Here is a 22,194-nt window from a genome sequence, read left to right as displayed (position 1 = left end):
ATCTATCGAGGCAGAAAATAGGTACAAAAAGTATGAAAATAAGCTAACCAACATTTTACGAACATGTATAAAAAAATATTACAGTCATTTATTAGACGAGAACATACATAACATGAGAGCTACATTTGGCATACTCAATGGTATAATTACAAACAGCACTAAGAAGGATTACCATAAATACTTCATAGATGGATACGTAACAAACAACATTATGAATGAAGTAGTGGAGCACTTTAATAATTACTTGGTAAATATTGGAACCAACCTAGAGCAAAGGATTCCTGTTACCGGGTCAGTTGACTCTACAGATAGAAATCCCAGTTCCTTGTCAATGTGACAAAAGAGGAAATAATCAAAATTGTAAAGAAATGCTAGTCCAAGACTTCAACTGATTGTCACGGGACTGAATGAAACGATAAAAAAAGAGTTTAGTTTAGTATACCTGTAGTTCATTAAACTTAATTTTGTGAACTGGTTTTTGTATTGCAAATTGACTGAAATTTACATTTTTTGTGACGTAGTGTCAAAATAATTAATTTAAATTGCGCCTCACATTTTTTTCCGACTACTAACTGCAGACTTCATGAGAGCCAACATTGATTGATTGATTGATTGAAACTTTAATTAGTTGGTTGCACAGTACAGTACATATTATGTACAATTGACCACTAAATGGTAACACCCCAATAAGTTTTTCAACTTGTTTAAGTCGGGGTCCACGTTAATCAATTCATGGTAAACAAACATAATAAAACATCAGTTACATTGCTATCATTAAATGTTGCAACAATTTATTTTACTTGCATCAAAGTAAAAAAATAAATAAATAAATAACAAGTATATTTTAATTAGGTGTGGTGTACTTATTACTGTTTTCTTTTATTTTTTAAAACTTGATTTTTGGACAATTGTTTGAAAATTGTACTTAATTTTGTTGCATTTTCAACTTATCACCAACTTAATTTTACCAACCTATAAAATACATTTATACCTGTACCGATCCGTTGTGGTGAAGAAGGAGCTGAGCCGGAAGGGAAAGCTCTCAATTTACCGGTCGATCTACATTCCCATCCTCACCTATGGTCATGAGCTTTGGATTATGACCGAAACGACAAGATCACGGGTACAAGCGGCCGAAATGAGTTTCCTCCGCCGGGTGGCGGGGCTCTCCCTTAAAGATGGGGTGAGAAGCTCTGTCATTCGGGAGGATGTTCGAAATAACTGAACTGAACTGAAACTGAACTGAGCTCAAAGTAAAGCCGCTGCTCATCCATATCGAGAGGAGCCAGATGAGGTAGTTTGGGCACCTGTTATGATGCCACCTGAGCGCCTCCCTAGGGAGGTGTTTCAGGCACGTCCGACCGGTAGGAGGCCACGGGGAAGACCCAGGACACGTTTGCCTGGGAACGCCTCGGGATCCCCCGGGAGGAGCTGGACGATGTGGCTGGGGAGAGGGAAGTCTGGGCTTCCCTGCTTTGGCTGCTGCCCCCGTGACCAGACCTCGGATAAGCGGAAGAAGATGGATGGATGCATGGATAAAATACATTTTATTTGGTTGCCGTTATTTATCTTTGCCCCTTTTCATGTTCAATAAAAGTAATTTTGTTATACTTCCAACTTATCAACTTAATTATACAAAGTTTTATCACATTTGTAAAAACGTTTTTGGAAAGTAACAGTTTTTAGGGTGGATATGCTCCATTGAATGCAAAATTTTAAATGCATTTATTTAATATTTAGAATGCATACACAATATAAACGTATGTGTTTTTCTTGTCTTACATAGGGATTGTGAATAATAGGCAAAATAAAATAAAAAACAGTTGCCCTTTAACGCAGGAGAGAAAATGCAAAATGTACTATAATGCCACCTATCCCCATCCATTTGGTGGCAGTATAACACATCTAAAGTCGTTTGCCAACCGCTAACTAAGGGGAAGAAGAAAACGACGACGAAGAAGAAAAAGAAGAACAATACGAAAGGAGACGCATAGAACCGCAGTTAATCTTTCTGAACTACAACAATGCAGTTGGCTTTAAGTAAAACATTTGGTCAGAAGCCAGTTAAATTTCAGTTGGAGCAGGATGGCGACTTTTACATGGTTGGTTCGGAGGTATGTGCATTCATACATTTCATTTACATGCTATATTCATTGTTGGGATGTTAATGTTCATCCATCCTCTCAGTGAATATACTAACAATGTCTAATGTGGTTACAGTTGCCAATTCCCTGAAAAAAATAAGGGACACCTTGCAGAGCTGGTCGACCTATTTTCTTTTGGCCTTTTTTTATTCGTGTGAATGTATTTGTATACTATCCACAAAGGTTGATTAGAGGCAACTGGACTCGTCTGGTTTGTTGAAGATTTTTTAGAGTTGCATTCATTCAACCTTTGTAAATTACATCACCTGATGACTGACAATCTACATACATATTTTTTATACTATTTGATTGCAATCAAAATTGAATTAAAATGCGCAGGTTTTGGATTAATACGAGTACATTAGACACACATTTTTTTGTGTAACATAATTAAATTAACATAATTAATTAAATTGTTTTCTTTTAATTCAAACGGTATATATTCAGTATGCCGCTTTATGATAGAGCTGGTCTCTAATTTCACACCTTGGCTAAAATAGAGGTGAAATATTAGTGATTTATTAATAAACATTTCAATTATGCTTTATTCATGAATGAGTTATCCTCTCACAATGTGGATATTGTTTTTATGCCACATTGGTCATTAAATAAAAGCATAATGTTAGGATTGAACACCTATAGGGGAACAGCACTTTTTTATTTAAACATTTTGCCTTTCTAACACAATCATTATGAAAGACATGACGATGAATGCTATTTCTTTGCATTCTCAATATTAAATATGTGCGATCAAAGGTTTGCTTACAATGGAGCTGTGCAATTTCGACTATAAAGCCATTAAAAAACATCCAAACACCTCCATTTCTAATAAAATGTAATATGTACGTATTTTGATCATTTTAAGCATACGTGGCACATTCATTTCAAAACGCATCGTTTGCTTTTTTATTCTTCATAACTGATTATTACTCACTGCAGACATCATGAGATCCAACAAACATAAGAAAACATCACTTACTGTATAAGGTCTTCTGTCATTAGGATGACGGCTGCTGGTATGTTCATATATTGTCATTTAGGTGAAGAACGTCTCATAATCCTCTAAAAGAAAAGGGCAAAGGGAATCACGTGTCTTTTTGTGTCGTCTTCACCAGTTTCAGATCTTAAATGGCTTTCAAAGTGTACGAACTTGTCGTAATACCTACTCAGATGTCTCATGTCCAGGTGAGATGCATGATTTATGATCTATAATAAACTTATGAGGAAGCAGCAAACCACTGGATGATGTAAACATAGGTGATGGATGTGATCACAACGCCGCTATACAGTGTTTGTCTGCATTAGCGCTTAAAATAACAATATCACTAATACTTGGTTAATATTCAAATCACGAAATGTAAATGGAGTACCGTTATTGTTGGCGGTTTTTGTAAATAGAGGAGTTCCCATTGTCTGCGCTATAAGCAGACTTTTATTTACAAGTTAGAATGCATTAAAAAAATCAAGTGTCGTACTTTCCCCATTATGACTTCTTCTGGATGCAACACTAAGATGAAAATCAACACATTCAGTAATTATTCTTTTTGAGCACACTGTGCTATTAAGTACACACAATCAGTTTTTATGCAAATGTTTAATCACGGTTTTATTTTATACAATACTTTGTGCAATTCAAGCACAAAGTCTGCTGACCGGGAACCTCCTTGGAAAAAACTGACCAATCACAGCTCTGCGTTGTGAATCTAGAGTTTTTTGGAGGTGCACGCAAGGCTTGCAGGAGGTTTTGCAGGGCGAGGGGGCACGACGGCGTCCTCTACGCAAGCGACGTGAGAGTATACACCATGTACACTTAATACTAATGAAGTAAATGAGCAAATCCTTTGATGAGTTACAACTTGCTGTACTACCAGCTACCTGTTAAGCTCCTGTAGTATCAGTTTCATCAAGCTGGACGCATAATGTTTATGTTCAACAACTTGTGTTTTCAGAACAAGACATTATTCTACTAACAGCAAAAGAGTAAAGTTAATAAATGACACTTAATAAGACTTTGGTTAAAAAAAAATAGCACCCTCGTCAAAACACAAAATAAGTCTACAGTCACACTTGTGAGTTTGTTTTTACCGCATTAACTTTGACAGCCCTTGTCAAAACACAAAATAAGTGCACAGTCACACATGTGAGTTTGTACTGGAAAAAATCGAGACAAAGTGTTTTAAAATAAAATATACTGGTAAATATCAAAATAGTGTAAAATCTGATCTTTATCAGACTCTGTTAACTTATAACATTGGGCCCTATGTGCACTTGCACATAGGGCCCAATGTGGCCTCAATGTCATTTGCATGCTCAGTTCGATAAAACAAAACATGTTAACCGGATTCCGTAAATGAACAAGAAAATCGCTACTACACGAGAGAACATGGAGGCCACAGGTCAGCAAGTTAGTGGGTTTGTTCCGTGGCTGTGTTCAAGAGGAAGTAGGCAGACGATGGAAGACAACAGCGGGAGGAGGAAGAAGAGAATGGCAAAAAGAAAACTGATCATGCTGCGCACACGAATGACATAGCTTGACCAAAGATGACGATAAAGTCACAAACAGGTCGCGTTGTCATTTAAACGGCAGTCACATTTAAAAAGATCAGATTACAAATGGATTCAGACTACTATGAGGCTCAAATCTGATGCAAAAATGTCAGATTTGTGTAGTGAAGTGAATTATTTTTGTATAGCATTTTTTTCTCTAGGGACTCAGCACTTTACATTTTGTAACCCATTATCTACATTTTAATTGCATTTAAAACGGTGTGGGTGGCACTGGGAGCAAGGTGGGTAGAGTTTCCATCCCAAGGACACACCGGCAGTGGCTACGATGGCAAAAACTGCAATTGGACCTGGAACCTTCAAGTTGCTGGCACGGTTGCTTTACCATCCAAGTCACTCATTTTGAAGTTTTAATGCTTTACTCGGGGACTATATACTACTATAATATTATTATGTTTTTTTTATTAACTTTTTTGAGGTATTTTTATTCATTCAAACATTCATGCATTGTCAGACCATAATCCTTTTGATTAATGACTGTCCTTTATTTCAGGTGGGAAACTATTTACGTATGTTTAGAGGCTCCTTATACAAAAGATATCCATCGTTATGGAGGAGGTTGGCCTCTGTGGAGGAGAGGAAGAAAATTGTGGCGTCATCACATGGTGAGTGTCACATTTTAAGGATTTCATCATTTGAGCATAAAAGAACAAGCGCACATGCTGGGTGCACAGTGTTGTCGGCTGGTTTGCAATCGCTCCTCCACGTTAAATTAGTCAAACTTTCATAACTAAAATTTCCTAAGTAATCTACAAAATCAAAATAAAGACATGTTATTTTTGCGTTGTTTAGATTATTGCATTCTCTCCTTCTCCCCAGCAACCCACCGCAGGGTTTCCCTAGTGTAAGTGATGGTGGCGGATCGCCACGGCAATATCGTAGCCGCCTCAACCTGAAAGTAAGGTTTTTTTTTCAAGAAATAAGATTAAAGTAATATATTGTATTGTAGGCTTCAGAAGAAGTTGAAAGTATGACGCTTTTATTGCAAATCTTATGCTAACAACCGACCCAATTCCAGCAAGTTGTACCTCCTGTGCAAACACTTTCGCACACAACAACACTTCCTCATTCTCTCCCAATCCGCTTTCCGGCATGGTCGGTGTGTTTGCGATCATGGTAATAATGAACATCAAATCAAAACCATACGAACATAAAACATTCACACCAGAAGGTCATTACAGTATGAATAGAGATATATATGTAGCTTAATATTTGTGCACTATTGACATTATTGACTAGTGATGCACCGAAAAAAGATATTGATAGCTGAAAACAGCACTGCCGAAATCGGATGACGTAAACAATACGCACAGGATTGTCAGAAGTGTCGTCAGCATGTCTGCGATGTAGACGTATCTTTAATATATCATAGATATATGCACGGACATCAATCTACAAAATGTGCAAATATTAAAAGTACAGTGGCGGCTTTTAAGAACAGAAAATCGAACTGGAGCAGCAGTGCGATGCAAGTGTGACGACATGCTCGCTGCAGCTTGCTTTTCGTTAGTGACATTGAGGGTCAGAAGGAGAGTCTCTAAACACAAGTACATTCTATAATAACACCAGAAAAAGATGCTATACTTGTTGTTAATTGTTTTTAATAAATAAGTCTCTAGCCACTCGACAAATTCACATCAAAGTACATTGTACAATAGGCAGCAACAATTGAAAATGTAGCCACACGATATGATATAAAATATATTTTAATACTAATTGATAATAACACAAATTTGTTTTTAAATGTCATGTCACCACGTCCCCACCACCACATGTATTTTGGCAATCTGGTGGAAACCCTGCACTGCTACAAATAATCTACAGTCCTGCAGGATGCACTGATCCCACCCACCCAGACACACGCACACAGCAACTCACAACAAACTCTGTGCATGTGTACACCCCAAATGTAACTGGAGAGGAGTGATGATACTCTACTGTCAAGAAACAAAATTACAGGACAATGTGCCATGTTTATTGATCATATTTTTACCAATGATTTTGATAATAGCACTACAAGTGGTCTACTTATAACCGACGTTAGTGATCATCTGCCAGTTTTCACAATATATGATGGAAACTACAAGAAAAACATGGAAGACATAAGGACATTTCGAAGACTTTGCACAGACAAGAGGAGGATTGCTTTCAAAATTGAGCCAGAAAAGCAAAATTGGGACAATGTGTACAATTAAAAAGAGGTTGATGAACCATATGAACATTTCTTAAACAAGTTCATAATACTTTATGACAAACGTTGTCCATGGAAACAAATCGGTAGAAAGCAGAGAAAGAATAATTAACCATGGATGACAAAAGGATTAATAAATGCTTGTAATGAGAAGAGTAAATCATATAGAACGTTTATAGCACAAATAACTACAGAGGCAGAAAATAAGTACAAGTATAAAAACAAGCTAACAAACATACTGGGATCATGTAGAAAAGTGAATTGGACAGGAACAAAAAATATATGAGAACAACATGGCACATCCTCAATAACATGATTAAAATGGCACTAAGAGGGATTACCCCCAATACTTCTGAGATGGAAAAAAAAATAATGACAACATAAAGGAAGTAGTTGAAAGCTTCAATAATTACTTTGAAAATATTGGACTAAAATTGGGAGAAAGGATTCCAGACATAGTTTCAATTGAGGACTATAATGATACCATTGAGCGAAATCCCAACTCCATGTTCCTCAGTAATGTGACACAGGAGGAAAGAGTTAAACTCGTGAAAAAATGTAAATCTAAGACTTCAACTGATTGTAACAGAATTGATATGGAAACCAGAAAAAGGGTTATTGAAGAGATCTCAGGACCATTAATGTGTATTAGTAACCTATCATTTCAAACAGGTAAACTCCCAAACAAAATGAAAATAGCAAAGTTGCACCAATTTATAAAACTGGAGACAAACACCAATTTACAAATTATAGACCTGCTTCTTTACTTCCACAAGTTTCTAAAATCATTGAAAAACTGTTTAGAGAGTTTCACAAACAAGAATAGAACACTCGCTGAGAACCAATATGGATACAGAGCTAATGTTTCAACTTTGATGGCTTTAATTGAAATTACAGAAGAAATTAGCAATGCAATATATAGTGAAAAATGTGTGGCAGCAGTGTTGATGGATCTAACTAAAGCATTTGACACAATCACAATATTTTAATCAAAAAACTAGAATGATATGGCATCAGATGGTTGGTCTTAAACTGGATAAGAAATTATTTAACGAACAGGAAACAATACGTGAAGCTAGGCGAATACACATCTACAACGCTAAATATATCGTTTGGTGTACCTCAGGGATCAATACTAGGACCAAAATTGTTCAATCTCTATATAAATGATATTTGTAAAGTTACAAAAGATTTAACGTTAGTATCATTTGCGGATGATACGACAGCGTTTTGTTCAGGAGAGAACACATAGAAGCTAATACAAATAATAAAAGAAGAAATGAACAAATTAAAAAGATGGTTTGACAAAAACAGACTATCTTTGAATCTCAGTAAAACTAAAATAATGCTATTTGGTAACCGTAGAAGAGAAAGTCAAAAACAAATACAAATACACGGAATAGAAACTGAAAGAGTAAATGAAACCAAATTTCTAGGTATAATGATTGAACTGAAATCTCATGTAAAAAATATAAAACATTAAGTAGCAAGAAAGCCCTGCGATCGGGTGGCGGCTTGTCCAGGGTGTACACCGCCTACCGCCCGAATGCTGCTGAGATAGGCGCCCGCGAGCCCAAAAGGGACAAGCATTAGAAAATAGATGGATGGATGGATGGATGGATGGAAATAGCAAGAAACACGTCAATAATGAATAAAGCAAAATATGTTCTAGACTAAAAATCACTTCATATTCTCTACTGCTCACTAGTGTTACCATATCTGAGTTACTGTGTAGAAATATGGGGAAATAACTACAAAAGTACACTTCATTCACTAACGGTGTTACAAAAAAGATCAGTTAACATAATACATAATGTTGGATATAGGGAACATACAAATCCTTTATTTATTGAATCAAAAATACTGAAATTCCACGACATAGTGAACTTGCAAACAGCTAAAATTTTACACAAAGCAAACTATAATTTGTTACCCAACAAATTATTCTCAAAAAAAGAGGATAATTATAATCTTAGAGAAAAATGTAATTTAAAACATTTGTATGCATGTTGAAATTAATTATGGAGTGAATCAAACAATGTACTAATATGATCCACTTCAAGAAACTCTTCAAACTTAGTGTTTACAAAGTACAAAGAAGAAGAACCGTGATAAACTTTCTGGATTTATTTCATCCATCCATTCATTTTCAAAATAAATTTACTCATCTCACCATATGAAATGTGGTATTATTATTTATTTATTTATTTATTTATTTGTATTGTGATTACTTATGGAGTATATCGTAAATAAATTGAGAACAGGAAGTGAACAAAAGTTTTAGCAACTGTTATGTAAAAGAAAAGGGGTAGGATTAAATAAGCTCTGCTTCGTCCTACTCCTTTTTGAACATGTTGAAAAGAGAAACTGGAAATTGTGATGTCATGTTGTATGCTTGCATGTTCGAAATAAAAATAAACTCAAACTCATGTAGATGTGTGTGCGCATGTTTGTGTGGATAACAGCAAAAACTGTAAATGTAAGGAACGCTCGTTAGATCAACACTTGGTTTTGTCAATTTGGTTGTCGCTTGAATTATTACCTTTGTTATTGTTGTGTTGTAGCCACCAGTGTTACGCTGCTGAAGGCGTCAGAGTGTGAAGAGATCTTTGAAGGCAATGATGAGAAATACAAGGCAGTGTCCATCAGCACGGAGCCCCCGCTGTACCTGAGGTATTGCTGACTTGCTAAATTCGAACTTTTCTTTTTAAATATCTATTTATATTTCATTTTTTGCCGACTTCAGTTTGGATGTTTAAATAGGCAAAAAAAAAATGTGGAAACGTTCTGCGGCCTCGGTAAAAAGCTTAACTCACCTTCGTTTTCCCATGTTTGTTTTTGTGCAATTTGGTGGGTAAGCAATGGCATCTGGATTATTTTAGTCAAGTAAACTATGGTATCATTACTGTGTTTCCCACAAGACTGCAATCTGTTTGTGATGGTGGGCTACGTGGGTAGGCTGTGTGCAGCTTCTAAGTGGGGATGTACCCAGGGTAAGGGGAACCCTAGGCTTTTGCGAAGTTTGAATATTTTTTTCTACCGTTTAAATCTGTGATATATAAAAATATGTTATAAATGGTTATATAAAATTAACATAGCCGTGACAGTTCAGTAATAATGTTGTTTGAATCAAATTTAAAAATGTTTAAGTCTACCTTATCAAAAATACGAAATGGTTCATTACCCGAGATAGCAACAAAACTAGCTTTTAATACTGCACTTAACACATGTCATGAAAGCTCACATTTAAACATTCACACACACTACCTGCATTTTGGAACAAGGTGAGATGATAAAAGAAAGGTAAAAATATAGAGCATCTATTTGTGTTAGCATAGGAGAAAGTTAGCTTTTTGTGGATTATTGTTCGGGATTTAACACCATTATACCTGATAGACTGGTGTCCAAACTGTCAGACCTGGGTCTATCGAATGTGGATTAAGGACTTCTTATTCAACCGCCCCCAGAGGGTGCAGTTGGGTGGCCACATGTCATCGAGCATGTACCTCAGCACCGGCTCTCCACAAGGCTGCGTGTTGAGCCCCCTTCTCTACTCCCTCTACACATACGACTGCACACCTGCCCACGGCAGCAACTCCATCATCAAATTTGCGGATGACACCACCGTAGTGGGGCTCATCTCGGAGGGAGACGAGGCTGCATATCGGGACGAAGAGGAGAAGCTGTCGGATTGGTGCATAGTCAACAACCTGGCCCTAAACACCTCCAAGACCAAGGAGCTGGTCATACACTTCAGGAGGAATAAAACGGACATCCCGCCCCTGATCATCAGCGGTGTCTGCGTGGAGGGGATCTCCGACTTCCGCTTCCTGGGAGTCCAACTGGCCGACGACCTATCCTGGAGCACCAACACCACGGCTACCATCAAGAAGGCACACCAGAGACTGCACTTCCTGAGAATACTCAGGAACAACCACCTCTCTCAGGAACTGCTGGTGTCCTACCGGTGCTGCATTGAGAGCATCCTGACCTACTGCATCTGCGTGTGGTTCAGCAGCTGCACGGCCGCAGAGAGAACGGCGCTCCAGAGGGTCATAAAGACCGCCCAGAAGATCATCGGCTGCCCCCTCCACTCCCTGGCTGACCTGTACAGCTCCCGCTGTCTCAGGAAAGCTCAGAGCATCCTGAAAGACCCACTGCCACCTAGAACTGCTACCCTCGGGCAGACGCTATAGGGTGCTAGAAGCTGGCACAAATAGACTAAAAAACAGCTTTTACCCAAGAGCCATAGTAGCATTAAACAGGCACTGAGTGAGCAGAATGTGTCCATCATGTCCTCATGTGTCATGTCTTTTTATTTATTATTTTTTCGGACTATAATGTGCAATAATGTTATGGTGTATATACAAACCCCGTTTCCATATGAGTTGGGAAATTGTGTTAGATGTAAATATAAACGAAATACAATGATTTGCAAATCATTTTCAACCTATATTCTTTTGAATATGCTACAAAGACAACATATTTGATGTTAAAACTGATAAAGATTTTTCTTTTTGCAAATAATCATTAACTTTAGAATTTAATGCCAGCAACACGTGACGAAGAAGTTGGGAAAGGTGGCAATAAATATTGATACAGTTAAGGAATGCCCATCAAACACTTATTTGGAACATCCCATAGGTGTGCAGGCTAATTGGGAACAGGTGGGTGCCATGATTGGGTATAAAAGCGGCTTCCATGAAATGCTAAGTAATTCACAAACAAGGATGGGGCGAGGGTCACCAATTTGTAAGTAAATTGTCGAACAGTTTTAGAACAACATTTCTCAACGAGCTATTGCAAGGAATTTAGGGATTTTACCATCTACAGTCCGTAAAATCATCAAAAGGTTCAGAGAATCTGGAGAAATCACTGCACGTAAGCGATGATATTACGGACCTTTGATCCCTAAGGTGGTACTGCATCAAAACCGACATCAGTGTGTAAAGGATATCACTACATGGGGCTCAGGAACACTTCATAAAACCACTGTCAGTAACTACAGTTGGTCGCTACATCTGTAAGTGCAAGTTAAAACTCTACTATGCAAAGCGAAAGCCATTTATCAACAACATTCAGAAACGCCGCCGGCTTCGCTGGGCCCGAGCTAATCTAAGATGGACTGATGCAAAGTGGAGAAGTGTTCTGTGGTCTGACGAGTCCACATTTCAAATTATATTTGGAAACTGTGGACGTGGTGTCCTCCGGAACAAAGAGGAAAATAACCATCCGTATAGTTATAGGCGCAAAGTTCAAAAGCCAGTATCTGTGATGGTATGGGGGTGTATTAGTGCCCAGAGCACGGGTAATTTACACATCTGTGAAGGCACCATTAATGCTGAATGGTCCATACAGGTTTTGGAGAAACATATTTTGTCATCCAAGCAACATTATCATGGACGCCAAACAATGCCAAGCCACATGTTACAACAGCGTGGCTTCATAGTAAAAGAGTGCGGGTACTTTGTTGGCCTGTCTGCAGTCCAGACATGTCTCCCATCGAAAATGTGTAGCGCATTATGAAGGGTAAAATACGACGACAAGACCCCGGACTGTTGAACAACTTAAGCCAGGGGTCGGGAACCTTTTTGGCTGAGAGAGCCATAGAAGCCAAATATTTTCAAATGTATTTCCGTGAGAGCCGTATATTGTTTTTTAACCATTGAATACAACTAAATGTGTGCATTTTTATGTAAAACAGGTGCGGTAGAACAGTCTTTTTCAACCACTGTGCCGTGAGATACAGTCTGGTGTGCCGTGGGAGATTATCTAATTTCACCTATATGGGTTAAAAATATTTTTTGCAAACCAATAATTACAGTCTGAAAATGATGTGGTGTTGTTGAGTGGTCGGTGCTGTCTAGAGCTAATTGCTTTGTAGATGTCGGAAACAGCGGGAGGCAGGGTGCAGGTAAAAAAAAAAAGGTGTCTAATGCTTAAAACATAAATAAACAAAAGGTTAATTTCCCTAAGAAAAGGCATCAAAGTTTAGGGAAGGCTATGCAGAGCAAAACTAAAAATGAACTGGCTACAAAGTAAACAAAAAAACAGAATGCTGGACGACAGCAAAGACTTATTGTGGAGCAAAGGAATTGTACATCCGAACATGACATGACAATTGACAATGTCCCCACAAAGAAGGATAAAAACGACTGAAATATTCTTGATTGCTAAAACAAAGTAGATGCGGGAAGTAGCGCTCAAAGGAAGACATGAAACTGCTACAGGAAAATACCCAAAAAAGAGAAAAAGCCACCAAAATAGGAGCACAAGAAAATAACTAAAACACTACACACAGGAAAACAGCAAACAACTCAAAATAAGTCACGGCGTGATGTGACAGGTGGTGACAGTACATCTACTTTGAGACAAGAGCTATATTGATGCATGCTTGGTTATGGTTTAAAGTCATATCCAACAATTGTGACAACGACTTTTTACTGTCAACTGAGTTTCGTTTTTAATACATTGCTGCTGGTGGTGTGCCTCCAGATTTTTTAAAAGCAAAAAATGTGCCATGGCTCAAAAAATGTTGAAAAACACTGCGGTAGGAAACGGATGGAGGCATAAAAATGCATGAGAATTTTTTAAATTTTTAACGTTATTTTTAACACTGATTACCCGTGGAATTATTCATTACTTATTTTGTTAAGCAATGTAAGATAAGATTAAGAGCCAGCTGCAGTCATCAAATGAGCCACATCTGGCTCTAGAGCCATAGGTTCCCTACCCCTGACTTAAACTGTACATCAAGCAAGAACGGTACAGAATTCCACTTTCAAAGCTTGAACAATTAGTTTCCTCAGTTCCCAAACGTTTGAGTGTTGTTAAAAGAAAAGGTGATGTAACACAATATTAATCTAGCAAGTAGATAGCTAACTAACAATAAAAGAGCTGCATTGGCCTGTAAAAACTTTGGCCAGAGGCCGAAAGCAAACTACATGTAAAGTAATTATCCATCCAACCATTTTTTACCGCTTATTCCCTTTGGGGTCGCGGGGTGCGCTGGTGCTTATCTTAGCTACAATCGGGCGAAAGGCATCGTACACCCTGGACAAGTCGCCACCTCATCGCAGGGCCAACACAGATAAATCAAATCAAATCAACTTTATTTATAAAGCACATTTAAAATTTACCACAGGGGTAGCCAAAGTGCTGTACAATGGGCAGGTTAAAAGATAATACGAGAACCGAGCAAACAACACAACACAAACAGAACATAATAAAAAAAAAATAAATAAAACATAAAAACAGTTTCATGCAGGTGTATAATGGGGCGCCACTGCAGGATGGATATCACTCAGTGTTAAAAGCCAAGGAATAAAAGTATGTTTTTAAGCGAGAATTAAAAACAGGAAGAGAGGAGGCTTGTCTAACACTCAGAGGTAGGACGTTCCAGAGCTTGGGAGCAGCAGCGGCGAAAGCTCTGTCACCTCTAAGCTTCAACCTTGTGTCAGGGGCCGTCAGTAGCAGCTGATAGGCTGATCTTAGGGATCGGGTGGGGCAGTAAGGCTGAAGGAGATCGGCGACATATGTTGGCGTGAGGTTGTTTAGACATTTAAAAACAAATAGAAGGAGTTTAAAATTGATTCGGTAACGCGCAGGGAGCCAGTGAAGGGACGCTAATATAGGGGTGATGTGCTCACGTCTGCAGGTCTGTGTTAGCAGACGAGCAGCAGAGTTTTGCACGAGCTGCAGGCGGGGGTGAGGCCAGATAGACAACATTCACACTCACATTCACACACTAGGGCCAATTTTAGTGTTGCCAATCAACCTATCCCCAGGTGCATGTCTTTGGAAGTGGGAGGTAGCCAAGTAATTATGCATATATATATGTGTATATATATATATGCACACAGTTCTGAAGTTAGGTAACTTACATAGATATTAAATATGTGTAATGTAATTAGATAAGCATCTAAATACATTTGATATCGAAATCACCAGTTGTTTTTTTATTATTATTTAATAAGCATCTAAATACATTTGATATCAAAATCACTTCAGTGATTTTTATTATTATTTATTACAGCTGTGTGCTGTCTCAGAGTGATATGTGATCCGTTTACATGTAATCTGTGATCGTAATGCTTTAAGTCTGCATATTAATTGTTTACCAAATTGAAGAGGGAATGTTGCCAAACATGTAAAAATATAATACAAACATCGGAAAAGCCATGTTTTTTTAGGTTAATCTTATATACACTGTTATATGGATGTGCGCGCACACTCAAACACATAGAGACACATACATAAATATACACGTTGCAACACTTTTTTTGCCACACAACAGAGCCGTTAATTGTGGTATAACAACAATTTTTGTACCAAAATAACACTTCAGTTTGCATTGAGTAAAGCAAGGTATAGCAGACTAAATAACACATCAACTTCCACTACTTCAACTTGAACAACCCCTGCTCCGTACATCTGACCCTTATAACAATGCAATATGAAGTATAAACAATAAAACACTGAATATTAAGAGTATGTGAAAATTCAACACATACCTTGTTTCTTTCATCATGCGCATGTGCAATATTAAATTATATAACAGTTTTTCCCTCAGGTCAGGGATCTATTTGTGGTGGTGTCGGGCGGCAGGGGGATGGGGCGGGGTTAGGCGGCGGCGGCGATGACCAAGAAGAACGCGGAGGTGGAATATAATTACATGGGGCGGTTTAGCTCGGCTGGTAGAGTGGCCGTGCCAGCAACTTGAGGGTTGCAGGTTCGATTCCCGCTTCCGCCATCCTAGTCACTGCCGTTGTGTCCTTGGGCAAGACACTTTACCCATCTGCTCCCAGTGCCACCCACACTGGTTTGAATGTAACTTAGACATTGGGTTTCACTATGTAAAGCGCTTTGAGTTACTAGAGAAAAAGCGCTATATAAATATAATTCACTTCACAGTGGTTGAACATGCCCTTTCCCAACTACTTTGTCACGTGTTGCAGCCAAGAAATTGAAAGTTAATTATTATTTGCAAAAAAAAAAAGTTTGAGTTTGAACATCAAATATCTTGTCTTTGTAGTGCATTCAATTGAATATGGGTTGAAAAGGATTTGCAAATAATTGTATTCCGTTTATAGTTACATATAACACAATTTCCCAACTCATATGGAAACGGGGTTTGTATATTCATATGTATGCATATATGCATGTGTGGATATACATACATATATATAGATACATCTCTTATTTCTATCTTTTTTTACTATTTATATTACCAAATTGTATATGCACCTTATGGGATCTGCTCCAATTTTGTTGTTCTTTGAACCTGTTCACTGCAATAATGACAATTAAACTCTATTCTATTCTATGTCCAATTTTCACTTTTCGTAATTGTTTATAACTGGTACGTTCAAAGACCCTCGATTAAAGTTACGCTGGTTTTTAAAGATGGGGGGAGATTTAACTACCAGGAGATGCGCTAATAAAAAAAAACATACAAATAATTATGTATTATTAAGGTTTGTATTATCCATTGATGATCCAGGGTGTACCCCGCCTTCCGCCCATGAGCAGCTGAGATAGGCTCCCCGCGAGTCCGAAAGAGACAAGCGGTAGGAAATGGATGGATTGATAATCTTATGTGTATCAGCTCATTTCTACTTAAATAAAGCGAAACTTGACAGGTTTAAAACCATATCTGAGTAAAAAATACTTATATGAAAAAAGCCAACAAATTGTAAACTATATAGTGTGTTTATCTTGATAGGATAATCCCATTTTTTAAAAGTCAAAAATGTAATCACGGTTTTACAATATGTTTTGAAAAGCTGGTTTTAAGCAAATTCATGAAATAATTAGTTTTTTAGTGCATGTAAGCACATACGGTGTGTGTGTGTGTGTGTGTATTTATGGGGCAGAAACGTTTGGTTTAGTTTGGGATGGGGGACCCTTTAAGTGTCTTGTGGTCAGAATTTGGTGCTGCCCCCCTGGGTGTGTGTTTGCAAAATTATGTATTCTAATTTGCATAATTGGCCATTATGGCCGCTGGGATAACTTTGTGGGGGAAATAAAAACGCAGTGCCATAGTTATTTGTGGTGGTCCAGATTCAGTGGCTATTGGAGGAATAGCAATTTAATGAAATATGTTTCAATTAATAGCAAAAAATTAAGATTTTGTTTGTAGTGACGCTAAGTGAAGTACAAAGCAGTAACAGTCTGGCCATTCTTTCCAAAACTGATTTTAATGTGAACATGTAGTATTTGCACCTGGGTACATGTAATTTTCACAGGGCAACATCACGCTGTGGCTTCATCTTGGCTTACTTCTTATTCAGATTGAAATGCACGCCAGATTAAAGCTCTTTGTATCTCTGGACCATGAACATACATTGGCAAGTAAAAATATTTAATTTAACCGCAGTAGAATAAATGCTTACAAGCTGACATAATGCATTTTAGTTAGCTTAGAATCGCTAGCAGTAATAAAAAATCTGCACATATAATGAATCAGTGTAGTATTCGCTCATTTGTTTTTGAAACCAAGACCGAAAAAAAAACATCGCTTCAAACATTGACTAAAAAACGAATGTCTCCATAAATGTTCTAATTTATCTAGCTGTTAAATTGAAAATTGATCAAATATAGAACATTCGTACAAACTCAATGCTTGCAAATTTGTTCGATTGCTGCATTCACCCAGAAAAAGTTTGTACACTGATATTTTTGACTGACCCAGTTGTTTTACAGTGGTGGATATTTTGGGGTGAGTTTTGCCACTTTCCCAACATATTGTTACCTGTACAGTGCAAATATTGACAGTGCTTTACTTTTTACACATTTTGTTATGGCACAGCCTTTTTCTAAAATGGAATAAATTCATTTTTGTTCTCAAAATTCTACAGCCAATACCTCATGACAATTTGAAATGTTTTTTTAGCAATTTCAAAAGGGTTAAAAACAATAAAAATCAGTTCCCAGTGGCTTGTTGTATTTTTTGAATTTTTTTTCAAAATTTTACCAGTCTCGGAGTATCCCTAAAATAAGCTTTAAAGTGCTTGATTTTTGCTATTTGCGATGCGACTATCCATTTCCCTGTGACGTCATACAGTGCTGCCAATGTAAACAAACAATGGCAGATACCACAGCAAGATATAGCGACATTAGCTCAGATTCAGACTCGGATTTCAGCGGTTTAAGCGATTCAACAGATTACGCATGTATTGAAACGGATGGTTGGAGTATGAAAGTATTGAAGAAGAAACTGAAGCTATTGAGCGAATAGCTATTGACGCTATTCATAGCCATAGCATGGCCGAATAGCTGCGTTAGCATCGCCGGTAAAATGTGCAGACCGAACGATCAGGACTTTCGGATCTTGTGACACTGGAGCAACTTAAATCCGTCGATTGGTAAGTGTTTTTTTCGCATCAAATGTGGGTGTAAAGAAACATAATATAGTTGCAAATGCATCTGCAGGTTATCCATACATCTCTGTGCCATGTCTGCTTTAGCACCGCCGGTAAATAGCATGTTAGCATTGATTAGCGTAGCATGTTAGCATTGATTAACTGGCAGTCAACATCAACAAAATTCACCTTTGTGATTTCGTTGACTTTATCGTTGCAAATGCATCTGCAGGTTATCCATACATGTCTGTGCCATGTCTGCCTTAGCACCGCCGGTAAATAGCATGTTAGCATCGATTAGCATAGCATGTTAGCATCGATTAGCTGGCAGTCACGCCGCAACCAAATATGTCTGATTAGCACATAAGTCAACATCAACAAAACTCACCTTTGTGATTTCGTTGACTTTATCGTTGCAAATTCATCTGCAGGTTATCCATACATCTCTGTGCCATGTCTGTCATCGCCGGTCAAATGTGGAGACACTCTGGCACATTCAATGGGGGTCTAGCGGCAGACACTTTCGCATCTTTGGGCCAGTGGTGCAACTTCAATCCCTCCCTGTTAGTGTTGTTACACCCTCCGACAACACACTGACGAGGCATGATGTCTCCAAGGCTCCAAAAAATAGTCGAAAAAACGGACAATAACAGAGCTGAGACCCAACGTTTACAATGTGTTCAAAATGAAAATGGCGGGTGTGTTACCTCGGCGACGTCACATCTGACGTCATCGCCTCCAGAGCAATAAACAGAAAGGTGTTTAATTCGCCAAAATTCACCCACTTAACTGTGAGAGACAGAATGTGAAAAAAAAATCCAGGAATTCACATTGTAGGAATTTTAAATAATTTATTTGTAAATTTGGGTAGAAAATAAGTATTTGGTCAACCATTCAAATCACTCACTGATGGAAGGAGGTTTTGGCTCACAATCGCACGATACATGGCCCCATTCATTCTTTCCTTAACACAGATCAATCATCCTGTCCCCTTATCAGAAAAACAGCCCCAAAGCATGATGTTTCCACCTCCATGCTTCACAGTAGGTATGGTGTTCTTAGGATGCAACTCAGTATTCTTCTTCCTCCAAACATGAGGAGTTGAGTTTATACCAAAATTGATACATGGATGATACAGCAGAGGATATTTATACCAAAATAGAACTTTTTGGTATAAACTCAACTCGTCGTACACACACACAAGGTCGTGTGCTAAGTGATAAGCCGACCAACACTTCTGTCCTTTGCAACACTTTACATTTCGATTTTTATTATAGTTAATAATCTAGGCTTGTATTTGTAATTATCATTCAACACTATTCAAAGCAAACGGTTGTAAAGGTTATAGTTATTCGCATTATACTATCAAAAGTCTATAGCTAACTGAAAGTGTGTACCACCTTATTTATCCTATCTTAGCTCACCACCCAGATGTATGGTGTAATGCAATGTCTAAATATAAATAAAATACTCCAACCTAAAAATGTTAGTCTACACTTTACAGTTAAACGACTTAAAACTTACTTATTATATTCATTTTCAAATTCACCTCCACCACAGCAGACATTTTCCTCACAATCCTATCTCAATACCCCATAAATTGTAAAACTATGGCATAGGAGGTGTTTCACAACAGTGGTTAAGTAGTTATTTAAGTAATAGTTCTCAATATGTGGAAATTAATAAGACTAAATCACAGCCAAGAAGAGTAACTTGTGGGGTTCCACAAGCCTTGTTATTTGGACCTGAGTTATTTATACTTTATTTAAATGATATTTGTTCAGTATCTAATAAATTAAAATGTATTACGTTTTTCAGATGCTACAAATGTTTATTGTTCAGGAGAAGACTTGAAACCGCATATTAAATATATAAAGGGAAAAATATCCAGATTCATTGCTATTCTGTATAAAGTAAGACCCATACTGAATAAGAAATGTCTGCATATGTTATACTATTCTTTTATTTTTTCCATATTTAACATATTGTTTTTGGGGAAATGTTTATGGAACAAATATAGACCCAATACTTAAACTTAAAAACAAATAATTAGAAGAATACACAAAGTGTGCTACTATGAACATACCAATCCATTGTTTATAAGTTGTAATATGCTAAAATGGTCAGATATTTTGCTTTTTAAAAACAATGGACATTATGTTTCGAGTAAAGAACAACAGCCCTTCCGGCTTGTATTCTTAGCTTATTTTACATTAAGAAGATTAAACTATAATTTACGGGGGATATTGATTTCTGAAATAGGTAAAGTAAGACCAACTATAAAATACAAATGTATTTTAGCTTTAAGAGTTAACAACCAACCACATGAACAAACAAACAAACAATCTTGCAGCGAACCACCAACTGTATTCTACCTTCATTTGTCACTTTCTTATCTTTTCTTCAACTTGCTTTTTCCTTTACAAACCACATCCTGTATCCATCTCTTCCTTACACTTCCCACAGTTTTTCTATTTCTATTCTCTCCTAGAAACCATTCACGTAAGGTTATAACCATCCTTTTTCGCTTCCTTTTTCCAAACCATTCTCTTCACCTGCCCTTCAAACCTCTCCTGCTCTCTCTCTCTCTCCCTCTCTCTCACAATAAAAACTTGCATGTAATACATTCATTTTTCTATTTATCTCTTTAAAAACACATCAATCCAAAATAAATCAGTCTTATAAAACAACAGGGTCAACAACAATCCAACACAAATAATGTCATGCGTCTTTCTTTATCTCTTAACAGTTATTCCTCCTTCATAATCTGATGCTATTGCTAATCCGAGCACAGTTCATAACGTCTCGTCTTTGTAACCACTGGACAGACTCCTTATCTTGCAGACATTTATTTCCATTTAGTTTTATTCTGTACATGTAATTCTACGTGCTTCAGTGTCGCATAGAAATGTCCTTTCTTTGTTATTTATTTCAATTATTACTTGTTATATCGAATATTTATAACAGAGATGTATAGAGGCAGAAAATAAGTATAAGAAATATAACTATTTTTACTATAATACTATATGAACGGTCAGTGAATGAATGTATATATTTGTAAACGCTTTGACCTGAAATAGGGGTAGGATTAAATAAGCCTTGCTTCTTCCTACTCCTTTTCGGACATGATGTAATGTGAAATGATATGAAATTATCTGATGTATTATGTTGTAAGTATGTTCATGACCAAACCTGTGACTCAGACTCCATGATTCACACAGGTGTGACTATAAACGTCGACAATATTTTGATTAAACCTGGTTACACAGATAAAAGTCTAAAATATTTTAGAATATAAATTTTCTTTTATTGTGATTATTCTTAAAATAATTAAAATGTCAATATATTTCAATAATCAGTTTACCTTTATCAAATTTAAATTAAATGTTATTAATTTATTTGTTATATAACTTAATTCAAAGCTACAATGTGTTCTAATCTATGATGCGTGTGTGCATGTGTATCTTAACTGGATCAGCAGAACCTCGAGGCTGTACAAAACCGTATACTAAACACATAAAATAAATGAATGATGAATCAACCTATGCTTCAATATCCCACAATCCATATGTATTTATTGATATTTAAATGTTTATTCATAAATCTTTTATTTTACTGGAATTAGCAAGCACAAACTACCAGTACACTCTTCAGACTGAGAACAGCTGTCCAAACAAACCTAGTAATGCCAAGCTAAATGCTAACCTAGCCTTACTAAGCCTCAGTAAGCTAATGTTTGCTAACCTAGCTCATTGCTAAACTAATCCTATACTAATCTAATTTTGTGCTAAACTATGCTATGCTAACAGTGACACACCTCTCCGGCCCACGTCTAACGTGCAGCACGTCACACAGCCTCGTCACACGCCTTTATTTCCAAGACACCTCTCTTATCTCAAACATGGGCTCCTTTCTTATTTTCATTTACACC

At 37.2% G+C, this 22,194-nt stretch overlaps 1 protein-coding gene across 1 annotated transcript in view; it reads left to right on the top strand.

Moving 5' to 3' along the window:
• Window positions 1–1,921: 1,921 nt before the first annotated feature.
• The window catches only part of LOC133536317 (SWI/SNF-related matrix-associated actin-dependent regulator of chromatin subfamily B member 1-like), a 38,250-nt gene continuing 17,977 nt past the window's right edge, over window positions 1,922–22,194 (top strand). The window contains exons 1-3 of the mRNA XM_061876753.1: window positions 1,922–2,114; window positions 5,203–5,314; window positions 9,465–9,573. Coding sequence (XP_061732737.1) covers window positions 2,025–2,114; window positions 5,203–5,314; window positions 9,465–9,573 — 311 coding nt within the window. The 5' untranslated portion in view covers window positions 1,922–2,024. The remainder of the gene's footprint in view (window positions 2,115–5,202; window positions 5,315–9,464; window positions 9,574–22,194) is intronic.

This window comes from Nerophis ophidion, linkage group LG17, assembly GCF_033978795.1.
Source record: "Nerophis ophidion isolate RoL-2023_Sa linkage group LG17, RoL_Noph_v1.0, whole genome shotgun sequence".
In the NCBI taxonomy this organism is placed as follows: Eukaryota; Metazoa; Chordata; class Actinopteri; order Syngnathiformes; family Syngnathidae; genus Nerophis; species Nerophis ophidion.
Note: the sequence above shows the minus strand (reverse complement) of the source record. Positions and strands in the feature narration are given on the sequence as shown.